At 42.9% G+C, this 12,609-nt stretch overlaps 1 protein-coding gene across 3 annotated transcripts in view; it reads left to right on the top strand.

The window, feature by feature from the left end:
• The window catches only part of SLCO4A1 (solute carrier organic anion transporter family member 4A1), a 45,560-nt gene extending 38,385 nt beyond the window's left edge, over positions 1-7,175 (top strand). For all 3 annotated transcript variants that reach the window (XM_073309120.1, XM_073309121.1, XM_073309122.1), the window contains 7 exons: positions 33-187; positions 1,028-1,223; positions 1,842-2,004; positions 3,366-3,538; positions 4,004-4,068; positions 4,867-5,015; positions 6,885-7,175. In XM_073309120.1, the coding sequence (XP_073165221.1) occupies positions 33-187; positions 1,028-1,223; positions 1,842-2,004; positions 3,366-3,538; positions 4,004-4,068; positions 4,867-5,015; positions 6,885-7,031 (1,048 nt within the window). In that variant the 3' untranslated portion in view covers positions 7,032-7,175. The remainder of the gene's footprint in view (positions 1-32; positions 188-1,027; positions 1,224-1,841; positions 2,005-3,365; positions 3,539-4,003; positions 4,069-4,866; positions 5,016-6,884) is intronic.
• Positions 7,176-12,609: the final 5,434 nt, after the last annotated feature.

Genomic DNA, 12,609 nt, shown 5'->3' with positions numbered 1-12,609 from the left:
TGTCTTTTCTGTATGCCTCTTGGACTCGACAGATCATTATTGCTGCTTCTGAAGAACCCTACCTTCATCTTCCTCTGTTTAGCTGGAGCAACTGAAGCCACGCTCATTGCGGGAATGTCTACTTTTGGACCCAAGTTCCTTGAGTCACAGTATGGTTTAAGTGCCTCCGAAGCTGCTACCTTGTTTGGTAAGAAAACAGATTTTCAATAATGTCCATGTAAATTTTATATTGTCTAAAAATAGTAAAATCTCATGACCAAGGAGATGATCTCTTTTGTCACAGAGGCAAATGCAATCCTGACACTATGCAATAATTATACTGTGTGTAAAAAGTGGCTGCAGTCTTAGATATAAATGGCACCTTTGGACCCAGCAGACCTGCACCCTGTGTGTAGTCAGTGTTATATCTACTAACTTTAGTGGGAAACGTTTTTCCAACTTTTACACCGGTTGGTCCTGCCAAACCAACACAGAGTGAGCTGGGGCTTGTTCCTATTTGTGCACCATCAAGAGAACTGTCAACAGTGGTGTCTAAGTATTACTCAAGTGCAAATGAGGAGAGCATCTGAGCTGCAGAAGCTGTATTACTAGTGACATGCAGCTGGAAAGAACCCAGCTTCACTCTCAGATCCCAGACTGAGTTTGCAGGCCAGCCAATTAGAAAATATATATATATACACATACACACATATGTTTATACATTTAAATTGGTAAACTGAGCAAATTTTATCTGAATTCAGTGGGATACAATAATGCTATTCTTGGGGAGTCATTTTTCAGGGCAGAACTGCACTATATGCAAAAAATATTTCCTTATTTTCTCAGATTTTGGAGTAGGCTTTCAGAGCTGCTACACAGGGCAGAATGTTTCTTTTCTTTTCTTTTCAAGTCCTATAAATTCCCATCAAGAAACAACCCTAGGCCTGTGGCACGGAAGGAGTTAAAATTGTGCCAACTCTGTAGTGTATTTATTCAGACAAATAGAAACTCCCTTCCTGACATTTATGGGCTTGGTTTTTCCCCCTAGGTTATCTTGTCGTGCCAGCGGGGGGAGGAGGCACATTCCTAGGAGGATTCTTCGTGAATAAGCTTAAGCTTCGCTGTTCAGGAATCATCAAGTTGTGTTTACTTTGCACAGTGACAAGTCTACTGGCTGCTTTCATATTTTTCATTCACTGCCCTAACATGCCTATGGCAGGAGTAACACAGATGTACAACCGAAGGTAATAATAATGATCACAGTTCCCGTCAGGCATGTGTTGTGATGGTACAGAAACACGAGGATAAACTTGAGTCATCAACACTGAGGTTAATATTAATGCACTACAGAATAATGTCGCTGCATGGTTGCAAGGCTAACCTTATAGGCATGTTCCAAGTGTATGACTACACTCAGCCCAGCACCTTCCAGCATCCCACTACCTTAGCATCCCTTCTCACACACCCCTGTGCCCTCCTTCTCCTCTTAGGTCTGGTCTACACTGGGCGGGGGGGGGTGGATTGATCTAAGTTGCACAACTTCAGCTACTTGAATAACGTAGCTGAAATCGACATACTTAGATCTACTCACCACAGTGTCTTCACTGCGGTGAGTCAACAGCTGATGCTCCCCTGTCAACTCCATCTGCACCTCTCGCTCCGGTGGAGTACAGGAGTCGACGGGAGAGCACTCGGCGGTCAATTTATCGTGTCTAGACTAGACGCAATAAATCGATCCCCGCTGGATCGATCGCTGCCCGTCGATCCAGCGGATAAGGTAGACAAGCCCTTATTCCACTCCACCCAGCCCTGGAAGATACTGTTAAAGGAATATCTGTTGACTAATCCACTGTTTCCTTTAGCATCTTACTGGAAAGCAGCTTAAACCTGACAGCAGCGTGCAATGCCGAATGTGATTGTCTAAGGGAGCTCTACAGTCCAGTCTGCGGAAGCGATGACATCATGTATTACTCTGCCTGCCATGCAGGGTGCAAAAAAAAATCATTCCTCGATAGTGGCAAGAAGGTATAGTTTGAAGAACCCAGGGGTTCGCAAAGAACATTAGTTAGCACATACGCCTTCCTAAATTCTGGCCAGCCTTGATGAAGTTACATTAAGTTTTTTTGGGTTTTGAGCTTTGCTTCAAATCAGATATAAACTGTAGAAGGACGCCCTGTGAATATGTAGGATTTGTGAGTGGTGGGCACCAACTGAGATTCAAGTACTCGACGTATGCTTCTGCTGCTCAGCACTGACCTAGACCTGCTGCTCCATTTTGGAATTTGAAGTTCCGAATGTTATTACTTAAGGGCCTAGACTCCATGCAATAGGTCGAATTCTGCTCTCGGCTGCACTGATGTAAATCCTGCATAACTCATAAATTCATAGATTTTATGGCCAGAAGGATCCATCATGATCATCTAGTCTGACTTCCTGCACATCGCAGGCCACGGAACCTTCCCCCCCCCATGCCTGTAATAGACCCCCCCAACCTCTGGCTGAGTTACTGAAGCCTTCACATCATGATTTAAAGAACAGAGAATCCACCATTTACTCTGTTTCAAACCAGCCTGTGCCCTGTGCTCCCACGCTGCAGAGGAACGATGTCTGCCAATCTGACCTGCGGAAAATTCCTTCCTCACTCCAAATATGGTGATCAGTTAGCCCCTGAACATGTTGGTGAAACCCACCAGTGAGACACGTGGGAAAGAATTCACTGTAGTCCATGTGGTGTCCCATCTCTGGCCATTGGAGATTTGCTACTAACAGTTGCAGATGGGCCACATGCCATTGTAGGCAGTCTCATCATACCGTCCCCTCCATAAATGCATCAAGCTCAGTCTTGAAACTAGTTAAGTTTTTTGCCCCCACTGGTCCTCTTGGAAGGCTGTGCCAGAACTTCATTCCTCTGATGGTCAAAAAACTTCATCTAATTTCAAGCCTATATTTGTTAATAACTGATCTCAACTCTGAATTTACACGGGTATAACTAGGAACTGAATTTGTCCCATTGTGTGCACATAATTCCCATTCTCAGAGCAGAGTTTGTCCCATTGTGTGCTTTTAATCCCCTGTTAGTATTTTGTGCACAGAGGGGACAGTGTGTGTGAGGGTGTTCACATCACGCAATAACTAATGTTTCCAGAGTTCAGAGCAGTCTTGTGAAGTTCATTACTACCCGACCCGATAATATCTGCACTGGAAACTGACAAAAGGCCAAATTCTTGGCCCTGCTGTGGTTGCCTTATTCTGCTCCAGGAGCAAAACCCAGCTGCAAAAACAACTGATCTGTAGGGGATTCACCATGTTCAATTCTAGTAATTGCCCAAATTATGACTGTAGAAACACTGTCTCTTTGGGAAATTGACGAGGTGTTTGTTTCCCAGGTTTACCATGAGTGTAGCTGTATCCTGGAGAATGATCCCACTGGTTCTGCCCAAGCGATAGCAGGGAGATGCACTTCCTCCTGTGAGAGAAGGACTGTCCTTCTGGTTTTCATGTTTTTTGTGATTTTCTTTACATTCCTATGCAGTATTCCTGCACTGACTGCAACTCTACGGTAAGCAGCGGAACCTTCTCTTTACTGTACAGCAGAAAGTAATTGAATGCAAATGTTTTCATTTTATCCTAGCAATTGTGGGACGGGGCCTGATGAAAAGGGCCCAGTTTTCAGCGTGTTGAAGATATCGAGCGTGATTCTCCATTCAGTCCAATTGTGAGCACAATCTGAGTGCTTGCGTCTGTATGTTGCTCATTTGTGCCCGCAGTGAGGTAGTTAGATGTGCAAATTCCCGGATTTGCCCTCACAATTCCAAAAAGTGTGGGCACAAATTTTGCTGGTGCACATTATGTCCACAAAAAGGGAGAATGAGCCTCATTCCGGCTGAAAATATCATCATCCCTTTATCATCAGAGTATACTGTTTGACGGTATTACGGGGTGTGGAGAGGCTCTTCTCTTTGGTGCTGGGGAGCTGCTCCTACTTCACGTCAGCATTTTAAAATTCTAACTTTGTGTGCTCCAGGTGTGTCTCCGACAGACAGAAATCATTTGCACTAGGAATCCAGTGGATTGTAGTAAGAACTCTAGGTATAGTATGGTGTGAATGTGTATGTTTTCCCTATTGTATTTGTAAAACACTTATCACAGGAGTGTCTGTGGGCCAAATACAGATAGTTTAAGGGAAGGGGAATGGGGACATGTGATGTTTGAGTGGAGGATGTTTTCTCTCACATACCTGCACTATTCATAAACATCCAATCCTGTTTGCATGTAATTTGCAAACAGGAAAAAAAAAGTTAAATTTTGCAGCTAGATTGTTCACTGTGAATAGCTCACCCAGCTCTAGAGATAACTTAATACAGAACAGCAAAGCTTCATACAGTATCATTAGCTTGAGTTTAGTAAATTAAGGTGCCAAGACACCAAAAGTTCCTTGAGGTCCTGGTGGGGATGCAGATTTGAACTCTTACAAGTATCGTATGCTGAAGTGAGATCCCTTGTTAACCATGTAATCTGGCTGTTGGAGGGAAAACTAAAACTCCCATAACATGTTTCCAAAGGAGTAAACAATAGCAGTGGGCAACTGCTCATTCCAAAAAGAAAATGGGTCCTAAGTACATAAGTCATTGCTGAGTTCATAGGCTGTGGTTTTCAAAGGAGCTGATGGGCATTAGTCACCCAACTCCTACTGAAATCCAGTAGGGTTTGGGTGCCTAACTCCTTTAGGATCTCTTTTGGAAATTCCAGCCATGCAGGTTGCAGTGTTAGCTTACTCAGTCACTGTACCTGCAAAACCTGACACATTGTTTCAAAAGTGCTTTGGGCTACCTTGAGGATAATAGATAGAAATTATATCAATTGATGTTCCATTCTGTCTTCATGCAGGAGGCATTCCCGGTCCTATTGCCTTTGGCTCTTTGATTGATCTATCATGTCTGGTGTGGCAGGACCAGTGTGGAGAACAAGGTTCTTGCTACGTTTACCAGAACTCCTCCATGAGCCGATACACTCTGGTTGCTGGAATTGTCTACAAGGTGATGCCCAGTTACTGTTTCGCTTTCACATCTCCTAGCCTGTGCTTTTTGCTTATGACTGGTTAGATGAGCAGCGCCGGCTGTGGCAGAATTTTGGAAACCTCTGTTATGCTGTTCCGATCACAACACGAATCCTATCTTCACGCAACTTTGCTGTGAAAACACAGCAAAGTGTTTGTCACTAAATGCAAATATTCCATTATGATTCACAATTTAACAACTTGTGGGTACCGTCATTCTCCTGACTCCATATTATTTTCCAAGCTAAATGTTTTTCGTCTAAAATTTTAGGGGAAAAACTCCACAAAACCCACATTTTATTAAAATCACTCACTCCAGAAGTGGAGTTGAGTATATAAATACGGTCCGTTAGCTAGTGTGACTCAGGTCACGCCGCTCGTGCTGTAAAGAAGAGTAAATAGCTATTCTCTGATCACTGCTTGAAAATGTCGAGAGGGCGAATGTTTCAATATTTGTGGTCAGAAAGCATTGTTTTAGCTCACTTAGCTTGCAGGTCACAATAGGGATCAGCAGCTGTGATGAGAAGGCATGTGTGTAGCAATGCTAGTATACACAGCAAAATACCATAGGTCAGATCCTCAGCTGCTCTAAATCCATGTAGTTCAGTGCAGTGTGGTTCCAGGTCTTTTAAATGGCTGGAGCATCCCACTAAGATCCCAGTGCAGTACCGTCATGGAGTCAGGTGATCAGAGAATCTAGCCCCTGCCACATGGAGTTCCTGGGCATGCAGCGTTGTACACTCCACAATCCAGTCTTCCCCCAGCTACTCAGCAAACTTACCTACTGGTGACAGTGAGGCCTTCGAAGCCAAGGTATTGCCCCTTGATGTAGTCAAAATCTCGCAAGTTGGGAACTTCAGAAGGGAATCATACATAATTGTCAAGAACAAAGTAAAGAGCTGACCTGCCTCCCCCCCCAAATCCAAACAGTTCTTCATTTAAAAACAAATCCCAGCTGCAAGAAAACCCAGTTTGTTTCCAAAATAATGGCACGGTTCTAGCCACGGTCCTTTTTACATGCAGGGTTTGATGCTATGTGATGATAGGCCATGACTGAAAAGTTCAGCTTCAGAACCTTTCCTGAAGCTGCAATGGTTTAAATGGAGGGTTTGGGGTCAGTCTGTTAGAAAGATGACAGTGGGGGGCCATGTGTGAAGTTTATATGGGATCTTCATCATCGTCAAGGATTGTTTGGTCTGGATGAATCCCCCTCCATAATGCTAATGGGTATGATTGTCCCCACCCTGCACAGCATAGTACAGTGTCGGTCTGAAAACTATGACCATAAATTGTGTGTGTACTTTTATGAACTTTTATTTGTAATTTGCATCATGCTAAGCACTACTCACATCGTAGCAAGAGCTTCTAAAATAAGTTTTTAGGGTCTCACCCTTGTGCAGTCTTGCTTTGCTGCCTCTACATTCAAGGGAACTCTGCCAATTAGCTGGCTGCTCACTGAGGTTTCGTGCACGTTCCTAAAAAGTAGGCATGCACCCCTGCTCCTAATCAACTGGAGCATATTCCCAGAGCCACAAACGAATCTATTTTCCTGGCTAATCTCTTCCTTGTCATTATAATCCAGCCAAATCCTCCTGCACAGATCACCTGCATGTCAAATTGTCCTTACGACTCCCTCCCTTTTAATCTGGATCTGGGAAGCCTGGAGGGAGCTACTCTGCCGTTGTTAATTGGCATACTTCCACTGGCACCAGCAACACCACTGTCTTCACGGTTGCTCTGCTGATTTACATCAGTTGAGGATCTGGCCCTGGGTTTTTAAATAAGTTAGGGTCATGTTTGGTATTAAAAGTGGCTCTAACAGTAACAGGGGATGTCTTGATGATTACAGGTGGTTGGAACAGTCTTCTTCCTGCTGGCCTGTTTACTTTACAAACCGCCTCCGCCAGAATCCCTACCAGGGAGCTCAGATGCATCAGAAAATGGGAACTGTGTCCTCCAGGAGAACAAATCTCTCCAGACGCAAGCTGCTGAATAGCACTATAAATACTGCAAGGGACTTTCTCCCAGTCTCAGAAATACCGTGTCAAAATTTTGTTTTGTTCCTGTTTTATGATTACTATTATTATTATTATTGCTTTACCCTTTTGTTTTTCTGTTTAAAGAAGGATATTTGAAGTAAGTTCTGGTTTGGAGTAACTTTTTCTGAAGGGCAGAAGCACATGAGAGGATACTTACATTGATGCCATATGAGGATCCGTGCACTGATGCCAGACACTTACGTTACTCACTGGTAGCTTTATAGCACTTCTGTAACAAACCTGAACCACACTAAAGAAACCAGAGTACCACTGTGGGACCAAATTTCTCATCTGGTGTAAACTGGCTCCATTCACTTCTGCTGAGAATCTGGCCTGTAACACATACATTATAGAGCCATCAGTAGCACAGCACTTGTGTTCATACTTTTTAGGTCTGATCAACTGCCTATCCTCATGTTGACAATCTGCTACCATATGCAAAGCAAGGAGCAAAAAGAGTGTCTTTTTTGTTGCTGTAGCACATAAGCATTGCTCATAATGTATGCTCTATTCTCTCTCTGTTCAGTTCAATTATAGAACATTTAATTGTCATCGTTCCTATTACTTTGCAATGGTTTGAGATCATGGATTCCCTGGGAAGTTCATCAGTAGATCACATACAACACACTGTTGAAACTTGAACATCACTGGCTATTTTTAACTCACTACCCAAGCCTTTTTCTGTCGCCACCTCTGGTTTCCTAATTCCAGTCCCAGGATTTGCAGTATAGTTACAATCTGCTTTTCTTCCGTTGTTTTAAGATGGACACATTTTGTAACGACCTGTAAAGGCAGTTGGACTAGTTCTTGTCCTTGAGCTATTGTGCTGTTTGACGCAGAAACATATAAGATATGGATTTGTGAAATGTTTTGTTTGTTCTGCTCTGTAAAGACATTGTTTTTAAGTATACAGAAAAATCCGAACTAATTTAGTTTTTCTCCTTGGAAGAGAAGCCTAACATAGCAACAGACTTTATTGTATGAAGCCAATGAAGAAATCAACCAGATTCTCAGCTGGTGGAAATAGACATAGCTCTGTTGATTTCAATGGAGCTACGCTGATTTGCACCAGATGATGATCTGATCCATTGTTTGCAAATAAACTGGGCCACATTTTCAAAAATGCCCTTTAAATATGCACTGCAGTATTAACCGTATGTTGTTGGCAAGGACAAGCAATGGATGGCCAGCATCTGATGGCCAGATTTATGAGTGGCTGTCTCACCCACACCCACAAAATTAGGCAGGTATCAAAATCTTATTATTTGGCTCTTCAATGGTTGCACAAGCAAAAACTGCAGGTAGAAATTCAGCACTTGGATTGAGGCCCCTCGGACGATGCAGGTCCCTGAAATCCTTACCCTGCATAAAACTGTAGTGAAGAATTATAGGACAACCACTAACAAGCTGTTTAATCGACATGTAATGTTCACTACAAAATATTTAGAAAGATTTGTAGCTACTTTGTATATTTTTTTATCCTTATGTTTTTGTAAAAGAGGGAAGAAGGTTGAAAAGCTGTTTATAGTTTTTTGGCAAAGGACCAAACATTCCGGCGCCCAGCCGACACCATTAAACACAGCCATATCCCAGGCCTGGTGTTTCCCATTCTGCTGAGGGTGATACTGTGGTGGAGATATGGGGCTGAAGTAAAATACCCGTTCTTTCCTTGACACTCACTGTGAATGGGCTTTGAATAGGAGTTCCTCTGCCATCCGTGAATCCTCTTCCACCAAGGCCATGGATTTACTGTGCAGCAGCAGCCATTAAAAGGCCCATATTTCCCAACCGTTGTCACACCACAGCATCTAGGGATGTCTCTCAGACTCAGGCTAGTTGCACTATTGCTCTAAAAATAGCTGCATCGTAAACAACACATTGCAGTTGTGGCAGGGGCTGGAGCTTGGGCGCTGAATCCCCCAGCCCCAGCTGCAACTTCAGCAGCTTCAGCCCGAGCTGCAAGTTCAAAGCACTGTCTATATCAGAACTTTTAGAGCCATTGACCTGGGCTGAAAGGCTCACTCCAAAATGCCATGTGCAGCTATCCTGGGAAACACTGCAACGTCTCTGGTATCATAGCGTGGTAACTACTGCTGAACACTGACATTCTGGAAGGCATCCATGGTCAGTAGCTCTGGGTAGTCATGGACCCATTGGTACTGCCTTCCCAGAATAAACCCCTATGCACTGGTGCATACAGAGCCCTTGCAGTATTCTGGGTGTGGCCTCCCCCTCTCTGCTGCTTGACACCCACTCCCCATTTTACACACCCGTGGTGATTTAAGGGGCGTGACTAGGCCCAAAGAGATTAACCCTGACCCGTAGTAAATGGTTCTTCATGACCGTCAACAGTTTTCTCAGGCACCTATAAGCAAGACAACCACTATCTACAGGAGTCTGCCACTCCAGTACACTATAAACAATAAACACATTCCAACACTTTGGGTACAAGCAGTAGCCTGGTGAGTTGCATGACATTATTCTGGGGAAATATTTTGTGCATATTGTACTTACGAGGTTAGAAGTGTTTATATATATGCCATGCTTTACTAGTGTTTATCAAATGAAATTTGTTTGAATTTATCATTTCAAGAGCAAAAGAATAGTGGTGTTTTATTATGTTGATGTGGTCTTGAAAATCCTTGATTTTAATTAAATAGCAAAAAAAAAAAAAAATACCCTGTTCCTATTAGGGCAACATTTGTATATAAAAAACTATGTGTGTGCCCATGGTATTTGAAAGGACATTTCCCCATCTCATGTGAAGTATTGTATTCCTATGACGTCACAGAAATATAAGCACTATTTGACAGGTCCTTTGTGTGTGTCTTGATCAGCTTCATTTCATTCTGAATGGTGCTTTTGAGGCAAACAGAATGAATTAGCTTATCCAGAGCTATAATGTAGTCACAACTGGAAAAGTTGGGGCGTAGACACCTTCAGCTCTCAATGAAACCAGTGAGAACTGTGGTGCTAAGCAACCCTCTGGACACAATACTTTTTAGTGCCGGTTAGCTCTTTGGATCATGATTGAAATTTTGATACACCACAGCTTTGTTTCTCTTTTTAACTACCACCCCTTTCTTCCTGCACTCATGGAGGAAGTTTTCAGAGCGGTAGCCGTGTCAGTCTGTATCAGCAAAAACAACGAGGAGTTCTTGTGGCACCTTAGAGACTGACAAATTTATTTGGGCATAAACTTTCGTGGACTAAAACCCACTTCATCAGATGCATGGATGCATGGATACTGTATTTTCCACTCCATGCATCTAATGAAGTGGGTTTTAGCCCACGAAAGCTTATGCCCAAATAAATTTGTTAGTCTTTAAGGTGCCACAAGGACTCCTTGTTGTTTTTTATGGAGGAAGGTTACACAAGTGGGAGTCAGGGAATGGGTGGGGTTAGGAAATGTGATCCAACACAGATTGAAGACAATGGAAAGCCTCCTGTTGACTTCATTGGGCATCGGGCCAGGCTCAGAGTAAGCAGACACCTAAGAGGAGCTATCTGATTCTGTTTCAGAGAAAGTCCATTCTGCCACTAGACTCCTTCCATCTGTCTAGTACCTTTGGGAAAAAAGAACACTATGATGCCAGCTCAGGTCAGTGGGCTTTTTTGGAGAGAAGCCTTGGTGGCATGGGAATTGGACCTCCTGAACTTCTTAGGGGTCATCTTACGGTACTGAGCTCAGAACACAACTAGGTTTCTTGTTCATCACTAGTTGAGACAGCACATGAAAGGACAACAGCTATTCCCAAAATCAAAGTGTACAGAGAGATCTAAGAACCCTGGGACAACCTTAGGTCAAGGACAAGTGTAGTAAACAAGAGCCTACTCTTGGATCTTTGTGGGAAAAGGAGGAGGGGACAGAGTATGAGCACAACCAAATGAAACAGAATGTCAATGTGCTTTTAATCCGAGGAGAGAGTTCTCTTCTGCGCTCAGCCCAGTTGGGACTCATTTCATTTTCTTTTCCTTGTTGTGCCAACCTGAATGCAGTGATAGGTTTATTTGTAGAAAACGAAGCAGTTTTCCTCTTGTGCCAAGTGCATTATTGTCAAATATTGAGGGACACATCCTCAGCTGGCGTAAAGTGAGGTAGCTTCAGCAGAGTCAATGGAGCTATGGCACTTTTCATTCGCTGGGGACCTGGCCCTGGTTCTGCACGGGCAGGACCAGCTGCCTTGCAAGGGCAAAACAAGAGGTCTTTGGTTATCAAAGAAGAACAAAATGAGCAAGATTAGGACCTCACTTAACGCCTGTGTAAACCAATGAGTTGAAGCCTATGGAGTTACTCTGGGTTTTGACCGGCGTGAATGAGGTCAGAATCCTGTACTATGTAAACATAGGATTGATTCTCTGCATGAAATAATATAGATAAACAATAGTTTGTACTGGGGAAAAAATCCACTAGGTATGAAAGCAAATAAACTGAGGATTCGTAGCAGGAAGAACTAGTTGTGAAGGGCCAAATGTAACAAAGCAGTAGGGTCTTATGGCCTATGATGTAGAAATCCTGAGCTCTAGTACCAGTGTGGCCTGCTGGGTTACCTTAAGCAAGCCACTTCACTGCTCTGTGCCCCAGTTTTCCCATCTGTCAAATAGGTCTAATGATCCCGATCGCCTTGTAAAGTGCTTTGAGATCTACTTTCTTTTTTTAGAAACTTCCAGGAGATTAAAAAATTCAGAGCTTTTATTTAACAAGATTTTTAAAAAAACTTTTTGGGGTTTTTTTTTAAAGGAATTCCCCCCCACTCCAAGGAATTGTTTTAGGACCTGATCTTGAAATTGGAGCTGTACACACAGAGCCTTGGGTCTACGAGGAGCTGTGCTGACTTCAGTAGTGCTCTATGTGAGTGTAAAGGTCAGCATGCATTGATTCAACTGCAGGATCAGGGCCTTCATTAACAATTACCACCCGCTAGACCAAATTTTGACTCTTTTGTTCTTCTTGATTACAAGGACAAGTAACAGCTTTGTTGAGCTTTACAGCCCTCTCCAGGTTCTTGGATGTTTAAAGCATGGCATTGGTGAACCACAGCGTACAGTACAGCTACATTAATAGATACAAAGGCAATCAGATTGCAAATGTCTTTAAATCCATTGTGTATATGTGCAGTATAAAAGCCTGCATTGTTTTTGTATTGATGCATTGAAATAAAATATAATTGTTTACAATGTATTTGTTAAGATCTTGTGCTGATTTTCTGGTAGGCATTCGGATGTTGCCATATTTTGGCTACAGTTAAATTACAGCACATTATACTTGGCTCAGCAGTCTCCCAAACTATGGCATTCCATTATTACATTTGTCATGGTTTGAAATGAGACTAACTACATGTCAATTCCCTTTTATTCTTGCATCAATAAAGTATTTTACGAGATCGATCAGGTTTCCTTCTCCAAGCTCTCTCCACTCAGGTTTCATGGGAAAATTAAGATCAGTTTTTTCCAATGGTGCAGATGATTCCTTAAAGTGTTTTAGTTAGAGACAGGCCTAAGCTGTAAAATTTGGATCCAAATTTCAATTCTTCC

Source organism: Lepidochelys kempii, chromosome 13, assembly GCF_965140265.1.
Source record: "Lepidochelys kempii isolate rLepKem1 chromosome 13, rLepKem1.hap2, whole genome shotgun sequence".
NCBI classification, from domain to species: domain Eukaryota; kingdom Metazoa; phylum Chordata; order Testudines; family Cheloniidae; genus Lepidochelys; species Lepidochelys kempii.
The sequence above is the reverse complement of the archived record's forward strand: the minus strand, read 5'-3'. Positions and strand labels throughout refer to the sequence as shown.